The 10110-nt window shown below is 41.9% G+C and overlaps 1 protein-coding gene across 4 annotated transcripts in view; it reads right to left on the reverse strand.

The window, feature by feature from the left end:
* Positions 1 to 6373, reverse strand: part of PTPN22 (protein tyrosine phosphatase non-receptor type 22) — a 58428-nt gene extending 52055 nt beyond the window's left edge. For 2 of the 4 annotated variants that reach the window (XR_014144095.1, XM_081815703.1), the window contains exon 1: positions 5849 to 6373. Coding sequence is in view for 3 of the 4 variants with exons in the window: in XM_081815703.1 (XP_081671829.1) it covers positions 5849 to 5932 (84 nt within the window). In the remaining variant the exon portion in view is untranslated. The remainder of the gene's footprint in view (positions 1 to 5848) is intronic. The other 2 variants (XM_081815702.1, XM_006728464.3) reach the window with 2 other exon arrangements.
* Between the last annotated feature and the right edge of the window lie 3737 nt (positions 6374 to 10110).

Raw genomic sequence — 10110 nt, forward strand, 5'->3', positions numbered from 1 at the left:
TGCATATCTGTGTTTATTTTATTTTTAAAAAGATTTTATTTATTTATTTGAGATAGAGAGAGAGAGAGCATGAGCATGAGCTGGGGGAGGGGCAGAGGGAGAGGGAGAAGCAGGCTCCCCGCCGAGCAGGGAGCCTGATGCGGGGCTCGATCCCAACATCCTGGGATCATGACCTGAGCAGAAGGCAGACGCTTAACTGACTGAGCCACCCAGGCGCCCCATGTGTATTTTATTCATTTCTTTATTTCTTTGTTTCTTTATTTGTAGGCTCCACATGCAGAGTGGAGCCCAGATTGGGGCTTGAACTCACCACCTTGAGATCAAGACCTGAGCTGAGATCAAGAGTCAAATGCTTAACCGACTGAGCCACCCAGGCGCCCCTCATGTGTGTTTAAAGCACTTTTCTGTGTATATGTTATATTCTACAATTTTTTTTAAGTTTAAAATATTCAGACCAATGTATAAATTGGGGGCAATAGAGTCAGGGATCCGATGGAGGGCTAAGAGCACAGGCTTAACAGTTAGATAGCTCTCTTTCAAATCCAAGTTCCACCACTTAATGAACTGCATGACCTCAGGCAAGTTGTCCCTCAGTGTCTATGACTCCACTCGCCAAATGCGTGCTAGTGGCTACGAATACCAAGATGAGCAGAACTAAATGTGAGCCTTGTCTTTGTGGAGCTTCAGACGGATGGGAGAGCAGACATTAACCAAATAATCACACAGACAGATGTAAAACTGGAACCATGATAAATGCTATGGAAACCTTAATAAGGCTGGGACCAAAAAAGAGACGTAAAAAGAAACTACAGCTGGTGCTAATGAGAATGTATAATAGGAGATTTGATGTATTTTGGGGAGGTCAAGGAAGGCTTCTCTGAGGAAATGACCACCAAATTGAGATCTGAATTACGAAGTGTTAACTAGGTAAAGAGGAGTACGAGGGAATATTCAAAGAAAGGGAACAACGGGTGTGCAAAGGCCGTGTGACAGAAGCAGTATGACAAGGACAAGAAACTCAACATCCTGTGGGAAGCTGGAGAAGCACTCGAGGGCTGGTCCATGCAGGACTTTGTTAGCCATTGTAAGGGATTCTTTGGGAAGTAAATAAGGCTCTGTTTGTGAAGCCCTCGAGCATAGAGTCTGGAACACAGTTCCATGGCTTAGTTATTGTTGAAAGTAGACGAACAGAAAATTTAAAATGAGAAAATGCAGGTAGAAAATAACCATGGAGTATAGAGTTGTGGAATCTCTATGTTGTGCACCTAAATGTAAAACTATGCATCAGCTATACTTTGATTTAAAAAAAAGAAAGAAAAAAGAATCAGGAAAATTTTTGAGGCTCTAAAATCAAATAAATAAAATTAACATAACAAAGTACTATTTTACACTAAATGGCGGGGGGCGGGGGTGGGCAGCATGTTATGATGCAGTGTAGAGGTTAAGGGCTTTTAATCAGACCAGTTTCAGATCCTGGCCTTGCCATTTCATGGGTTAAATGAAGATAATGCTTTCCTCTTGGGGTTGTTGTGATTAAGATCATATGTGGTAAACCACTTACTGCCTAACATATGGTAAGCAGTCAAAAAGATTTATTTATTTTCTTGTATAGTTATTAAGAGTTAGCAAGATGGTAGAGAAGGTGATAAATTCAGATTCTGCAAGTTGGAAAAGCTCTTTGAAAAACACATTTGGCAATACTTAGCCAATTAGATGCTAAGACTTTTGGACCTGATAATGATACTTTTGGGGATCTAGCCCCAGGATATAATTCAAAAGAAGAGGAAAACCATGTGGACAAACACATTTATTGCATGCTATTAATAATCATGGAAAATTGGAAATAATCTAAATGTCCAAGAAAAGAAAAAATCAAATTACTTGGGTGTCTACCACACGTCAGACATTTTATGTATTTATTCCATTTTCCTCACAGCAATTCTGCAATGTGAATATTTATTTATTCCCACTTTTTAATGACTTTGTTCAAGGTCACAGAGCTAATGATAGGCAGAAACTCAATTCAAACTCAAGTTTATATGACACCAAAGTTGTTATAAATATAGATGGTAAAGCAAGACTACTTGAACTTAAATCTCTGTTCCACCGCTTACTAGCTCTCTGACCTTGAGCAAGTCAATTAACCCCTGTCTCAGTTTCCTCATCTATAAAATGTACAGTACCTTCTTCAATGGATTAAATGACTTGATACATAAGTGTTTAGAACAGTTTCTATAAGAAATATGAAAGTATTAGCTATTACTATGAGTATTATTCTTTCATTATACAATGCTGCATCAAAGGCCATAAATACAGATTTTAATTAACATGATAATTTGGGTATAATATTAAGTGAAAATATGAGAATACAAAATTGTATCTACACTATCATTATAACAATGTAAAAGGCAGTATATAAATGGACAAGAACTAGAATTTCCACACCAAAAAGACTGTATTTGTTGGGATATTGGTACTATGGTGAATTTATTTTCTTTTAACTTGCAATAATATTGTTTCATAAGAATAACAACAATATGGGGCGCCTGGATGGCTCTGTCAATTAAGCGTCCGACTCTTGATTTCGGCTCAGGTCATGATTTCAGGGTCATGAGATTGAGCCCCGAGTCAGGCTCTGTGCTGAGAGGGGAGTCTGCTTGAGATTCTCTCTCTCTCCTTCTCTCTCTGCCCCTTCCCCCCTCACTCGTACTCTCTCTCTCTCTCTTAAAAAGAAAGAAAGAAACTCTAGTAACTGGGGACTTAGGCTCAGGCTAGGCCCTTTGGGGAACTTGGTGTTATTGGCTGAAGCAAGACACTACTGCATAAGGATTCAATTCACAGGCTCTGAAATGACAGATCCAGGTTAAACTTCATATCTGTGGCTGAACGCTGGCGTGAAGCTCAGGCCAATTACTTAACTTCTGAGAGCCTCAGTTTTCCCATCTGTAAGTCACAGATCATAACTACCTCATGGGTTTGTTTGTTTTTTTTTTAATGAGTAATAAATAAGATAATGAATATGCACCCCACCAAGACTATCACAATTCAATATTTACTAGCGTAATTAGCTGTTTAATGTCTCCCTCATTATGACATCCTCTGATGTCTTAGGAGATAAGCTCCACCAAAGCATTGCAATTGCATATTGCAGCCTCTAGCACAATGCTTTGCACATAGTAAGTGTTCAGTAAGCATGTGAATGAATGCATGAAAAGCTTATGGTCGTGGCAGTTTCCACTACACTAAGAGCCACGTTGAGTGGAACTAAACCTCCACTAGTTTTGTGGCAGTTTCCGCTACAGAAAGGTGATTGAATTTAGTGTTGGCGCAGGAAAAGTCCTACGCTGCATGGTATTGGCTTTAGCTGGCATAGCAGGGCCATGTGCTCTGTGCACAGATACACAGCCAAGGGGCTGGGGGTGGGGACTGAAATCCAAGCCTCTGACCTGGCAGGGGGCAGCGTACACAGATTGTCTCCCTGGAACCAGAGATGACTTTCTATAATTCCCACAAAGGCACCACCATTTAGGCTAGCAGTGGCCTCGTGTCACAGAATTAGTCCTCCAACCTCAAAAACATCAAATCCTGGGAGAATACATTAAAGGGCTTAAGGTGGGATGGGGGACAGGACCATATGGAAAGCCCTTCAGGTTAGTGGCACTATTGACCTTGTCCAAGCAAGCAATCTGGCCCTGTTCACCACGACCCAACTCCCCCAAAATGAATGTCTCTGGTATCTCAGCTGAACCTTTAGGTGGGGCTGAGGGCAAGACTCTGTTTTTCCACTGGAGGACATGAGTCAGTGAACAGTGAGGTTCCACTTAATCACCACCCAAAAACAAGGTCCTTAAAACCAAGAGCTAGAAAAGCAAGGAAGTGATTAATATAAAAGTCAGGATAGTGATTATTCCTTGGGCAGGGCAGGGCAGGGCAGGACACAGTGGGGGTGGGGATGGGAGTGGGGGTGAGGGACCTGCTGGAGAAGCGATATATAGAGGTCTTCCGGAGTCCGAGAGTGTTCTAGTCCTTGACCTCAGCAGTGGTGGCTTTATAATTATACATGTTGTCTGTAATTTTCTAACTATGTATTATATCTCACAATTTTAAGCAGCTGAAAAAAATGTTTTTAAACAGGGGAAACTGACCAGGTTTGTATTATTAGTATTGAATGGAAAATTGATTAAAGGTGGGGCAAGGCTAGAGGCAGGGAAAACAGGAGGTGAGGTGACTGCCATAATTTGGTGGGAGATTACAATGACTGAGGTAAGAAAAGTACAAAATTAAGGATGTAGTCCTTATTTTTATTTTTATTTTATTTTTAAAAATACAACCAAAATAAGACAGAGGTTGGCACTAGCCCCTCAGGTCACTTTTTGCCTCTGTGTGTTGGGTGACTCAGGAGTTATAGCCCAGGGGCAGGCACGTGTCTAAACAGATACATAAGCAGGACTTTCCCCTTGCCTCCCTCCCTGGTAGCTCTACTCAGAGGGACTCCCTGCCTGGCCAGTGGGGATGAGAGCACATTTTTCACCATTCCACAGTTGAGTTGATATAGGGGCCTCTATCACAACATATAATCCCTCAGTCATAACATCTAATCACTCAAGACTTTACAGAGTGTTTTCACATCTACTGTCTGGTACCAGAATGTTAGGTCCGTGAGCACAGAGGTGTTGCCTTGTTCATGGCTGTATCCTCGGGGCCTGGAACTAAACCTGGTACACAGGAGGTGCTCAATAAATATTACTGAATGAATGAGCATATTTAATTATTATTGATATTTGATCGTCACAACAACCCGTGAGGATCGCTAGGACATGAATTATCGTCCCCATTTTGGAAGTTAGTAAACAAAGACTTGGGGAAATCAAGGAACATGTCAAAGAGTTGATAGCTCAGTTGACAAGAGAATCATGATTTGATTTCAGGTTTTTTGCTTCAATTCTCTTGTTTTTCCCACTTCTTTGCAGCTGAAAAACCAAGGCTTCAAGTTTTTATAGCCCTGAAACACTAGCTGGAAGTATTCCAAAACACATAATAGGTATTATCAGATATCCCATGTCCTCTGATGTGCTAAGTTATAGACAAATGAGGCCTACCCAGCTGCTGACACATCAGTCACCACAGTCCCCTTAGAGGAGATCACCCCCACTCCCACTGCTTGAGGACAGAAGTTCCAATCCTGAAGAAAACTGATCTGGATGATCAGATCTTGTCGGCCCTAGGCTCTATAACCCTCACTTGTCTCTACTCTCCGTCCCAGTCATTCCACCCCTCCAAGCAAAAGAAGCTTAAGGAAACCCTGTTATTGCAAAAACACATTTCTCATTTTTCTTCTTAAGAAAATACATAAGAAAAGGAAAAGAAGAAATAAAGAAAAATGGCAGCAGGTAGTTTTGGTGCTCAAGAGCCCTTGTCATCCAAGTGGAATTCCATGGGGAGGCTAACACATAATGTTCCATGAAAAGTTAATCTTAGTTTCTTTCCTCTTAATATTAATTGAAAGTAGTCATTTGAAGCCTAAACCACAACTCAGATACCTAGGAACTCCCGATGTTCAATTAATGTGGGTATTTATACACCTGGAATCAAGCAGGCCTTCCATGGGAATCCCAGTCAAACTCCAAGAACTAGCAAACACAATATTTAAAACAGTATTTTGGAGAGAATACTTAAAACACACAAGCCACTCAGAAAAGTCGAACTTTTAGGTTGCCTTTCTCCCTTCCTCCCCTGCACGGTCTGATATTCACTTTTTATCCCAAGAGCAATTTGGTCTAGGAGAGTTGGACCATCCTCGTCAAACAGTCTGTGTAACTCCCCTGAGAGTGTCACATGTAGGACTCACCAGAAATTCATCAGCAAACTCTTTGTTAGTTTTCTTGTTTTGGGCCTCCTCCAGGAACTTGTGCAGAATTTCCCTTTGGTCCATGCTGCAGGACAAGAGAAACCGTCTACCAGCGGGTTACAGGAGGGCATGTCAAATGTATGTCATGGCCGAGATACCACCAAGAAGCCGCTGCTGTTGCTGGAGCAGAGCATGTTGAAGGCTGTGGTTAACTGACTTCATCACAAGCCCTAGAGGAAATTAGTACGCAACCAGCCTCTGTGGTCACACAACAAAGCCATCATCACTCCAGGGCCCTAGTGCCTTCCTTCTCAAGGAAGGAACCTGGTTACAACTCAAGTTGTAACCAACAAGAGGCTAACCAGAGCATCATACATGGTCTGCTTAGCTCCGAGACTGTTCCACTCCATCATCTTTTTTTTTTTTTTAATTTTATTATTTTATGTTAGTCACCATACAATACATCATTGGTTTTTGATGTGGTGATCCACGATCCACTGTTTTCGTATAACACCCAGTGCTCCATGCAGTACGTGCCCTCCTCAATACCCATCACCGGGCTAACCAATCCCCCCCCCCCCCTCTAAAACCCTGTTTGTTTCTCAGAGTCCATAGTCTCTCATTCCACTCCATCATCTTTAAGCAAGATTCACTTTTTTCCGGTTTCCTGGGGAAAAGGCAGAATGCCAGGTCTCATGGATGGGGTCTGCCTCTCCCCATTGCCTCAGTGAACACAAAGGCCCTGTTGACACCTTCTGTTTCCTCATGTCCCAAACGAACTCAGCCAAGTTCAGTCAGGGTCAGAAAGGGAGGCTCCAAACTTCACTGTTTGGAGTTAAGACATCTTCTGCCTGTACTATTCTCCCCAAAAGTGTCTTGTCCATGTGATCGGTGGCAAATTTCTGTTCATCAGAGAAGGCATTTTTATTCAGAAGTTTTAAGTCTGCCATATAGACCTCAAACTCTCTTTTGGATGAAGCAAAGTCAGCTGCTTCTGACAGTCTGTGTCTCCCCCAGGGCTGGGGAAGTGCTGACCTCGGTTAAGGGAAGTGTTGTTGATTTCAGGACTGAGTATTGGTCTATATGGGATCCAGGAGCACAGTGGCCCCCACGAGGAGCACCTGACCAGGAAACTGGCACAACGTCCCCTGTATGCAATGCTAGTTAACTATAAGGAACAGAAAAAGAGTAACATCAACCACCTTGCTGGCAACAGTATAACTTTCAGGGTGCAAAGCATGAACCCTGTCTAGAGAAGACATTTCTACTCTCCCAACTGGTGCCTTGGAAAAGGCCATCGCTTCAGGAAGCCATGCTGTGCGTGTGGCATTTTGGTCCTGTTTGACAGGCCGGCTGTTCTAGAAAAAGCTTCCACATCTCAGCTTGAATAAATCCTCTCCTCAGTGGGTACAAACCTACTTAAGACTGTCTCATCCAGAGTGAGCGCAGCCCCAAATCAGCATATCATCTCTGCTTGAGGACAGAAATTCCATAAATAATTGTTAACAAAATTAGTCTGAAATAATCCTGAAGAAAACTGGGAAATGTGCCATTAGAACTTCCTCTATTTAAGATATTAGCAATCCTTTCTGTTTTGCATTATTCAAACTCCCTTTGGGAAATCATGACTCCAAACACTATGAAGCCACCTCCACTCTATTGAGCCTCACAACAGGAAAGGAACGGTCTCTGAGGGATTCTGCTTATAGGCAGGTGAAGCCAATAAAGAATTTCAATCCCGAGCCACACAATAAATTAAAATGAAGCAGAGTTCTTCAACAATATTTGTTGAGAATGGGATAGGATTTCTCCAATTAGCCCCATCTAGCATTAAAGGGGAATTTTTTTGTAGCACTAACTAAAGCAATGTTTAATTTGGCTATTTTAAGGCATATAAAATATGGGGGGAAGCCTTTAAAAGCACAAAATCTAAAGTTCACAATAACTCAAACCCTGTAAAAGTATATACAAGGTTAGATGAAGACTAAGTGATGCAGAAAAGGATCAATTGTGTAAGTGCTGGGATCAAGGTGCTTTTTAAAAGTCTTTTAAAATTCTTATGCCATTTTTTTAAGTTAGAAAAAAGGAATAAAAATCCATCAATTTGTTCAACAAATTTATTGAGTACCAACTAAATGCTAAGCACTATGTTAGGGCTGGGGATGCAGTAGCAAACAAGTCAGAATATAGTGAAAAGACCCTTAACCAGTTAATAAAGCATCTCAAGACTAAGACATAGATGTAATTACTAATTAAAATAAAAACATTCCAAACTAACTTGCTCGTTTGCAGAGTAGCAAAGCATAAACCGAAAAGGAAAATGATTTTCTGTATTTTAACAAGAGAGAGAATTTCATAAACTCTCTGTCCCCTTAGGAATGTAATCACTTCCAACCAAACCAGAACTTTATTAATTAATAAACAAAAAGAGACCCAATCAAATAAGATTTAAAGCTCTTTTTCTCAAGCTCATATTTCAGAACAATCTTTAACTTCAGTCTCTTCTTAGGGAGAGCTAAGATAGAGACAGATATGAGGTAAAGAGAAACTCGCTGAGATGCCCTCTGTAGTCCTTTTACCCCAATATAAGAATCTAAAAATAGTGTCTTAGCATAACTGCAGATTTTTTTTTTTAAAGCAAACAGCAATTCTTAGGAGTCTGTTCCATTCTAAAACCAAAAGAGACAGAAACATCGTGAAATAACCAAACCTCAAAAACCCACTTAGCTGAAAGACCATTTCCTGAGAAGACCACTCAAGTGAGCAAAAAACAAAACTGAAGGAGAAAACAAAAAACTTCAGTTTTATTTTTAACAAATCTAAGCTGCTACTTAATTTTTCACACTTCCTTCTATAGATACTTACTTATAGGTGTCTACAGACAACAGGAGCATGGTGCTTTTTGATAAAGATTCTGATGACTCATTTATATCTTGTGGGAAGATCAAGAGCTGGGGAGGGGGGAATATGTTATACAGCAGAGACTGGCAAGTACCTAAAAGAATTGACGAATTTGTGATGAAACATTGAAACCAGTCTGGCTCACACCCTGAGTGAACACGACAATTCCATGAGCACTCGGTCAGAACCCTCAGGGGTGAGTTCTAGTGGAAAGTAAAAGTGAATGAGCACCTGAAGAAGAGCAAGGAAGGACCATCTCACTGCTGCCTCCTGTGGCTCCGCTGTGTGGTCAGAAGGAAGAGGACAGCAGAGAGGAGGACCCGTCACATGGTCACCTGTACCAGCAAGAGGGAAGTGTGCCAGTGTAAGGAGAAACATCAGTGTCACGGAGGCTGGAATTAGGTGACAAAAAAACACTTCACCGAAGGGAGTATCAGGGAAGATTATTAGGACATTATTAGCTAACGGAAAATACACTCAGGTTTCTCAGCACATCCTTCTCTCTCTCTGAGCAGGCATGCTCTACCCTGGGGAAGCCACTGACCAATCGTAGCTTCAGTTTCACTATGCCTGCCTTTCTCTACCTCCCAGGGTCATTGATTTGATAGGGGCTCTAGCATTATCTGCGGGACACTCGGTTCTTTGCGAGCATCCGCTGGGTCACCAAGGCCGACCTGTCCTTTCTCCTCAATGTCCTGTAGATTCAAGCAGCCTTTTCCATTCCCATGCTGACCACCATGCCCTTTTGCACACATGGATTGCTGCAGCAATGGGCTCTTCATTCTAATCCGTGCTAGCATCTCCTAGGAACCAAGGCTGGATGAATGTTCGTAAAACTCCACTTTAATGCTCAAGACCCAATGGTCTACAGCTTCCTCTGCCTGCCATCAAGCCCCTCGCCATGTGTCCCCACCCAAACTACCTAGCCACATCACCCAGAGGCCTTGCTCCTGCTACTGCCACCTCTTTTGCTACTTCTCACCTTTCCCCTAATTTTCGTCAAGACAAAAATAGAGCTGTAAAGCCTGGTCACTCTTTTCTTCAACAACCCTGCCCCTGACGCCATCTCACCAATGAACTTCTCTTAGTCTGCCTCTTCTCGGAATGAAGTCTTTATATTCAGTCATAGAAGTTTTCTTTGTTTCTTCACGTGTTCCTTGTCTCCCATGAGTTTAAAAGAGTTTATTCAAGAGAAAACACACAAACGGCCCCCTGGAGTTTTAAGTTTATCAAAGGCAATGCTAGTGTCTTCTATATGCATCTGGGTAACCCCCAGTGCTTACCAGGGTCTTCAGCACACCTGAAATAAGCCTATCATGATAAAGGACGCTACATAATGTGGTTGGGTGCTGGTGAGAGAT

Source organism: Leptonychotes weddellii, chromosome 4 (assembly GCF_054177405.1).
Source record: "Leptonychotes weddellii isolate Sample4059 chromosome 4, ASM5417740v2, whole genome shotgun sequence".
Classification (NCBI taxonomy): domain Eukaryota; kingdom Metazoa; phylum Chordata; class Mammalia; order Carnivora; family Phocidae; genus Leptonychotes; species Leptonychotes weddellii.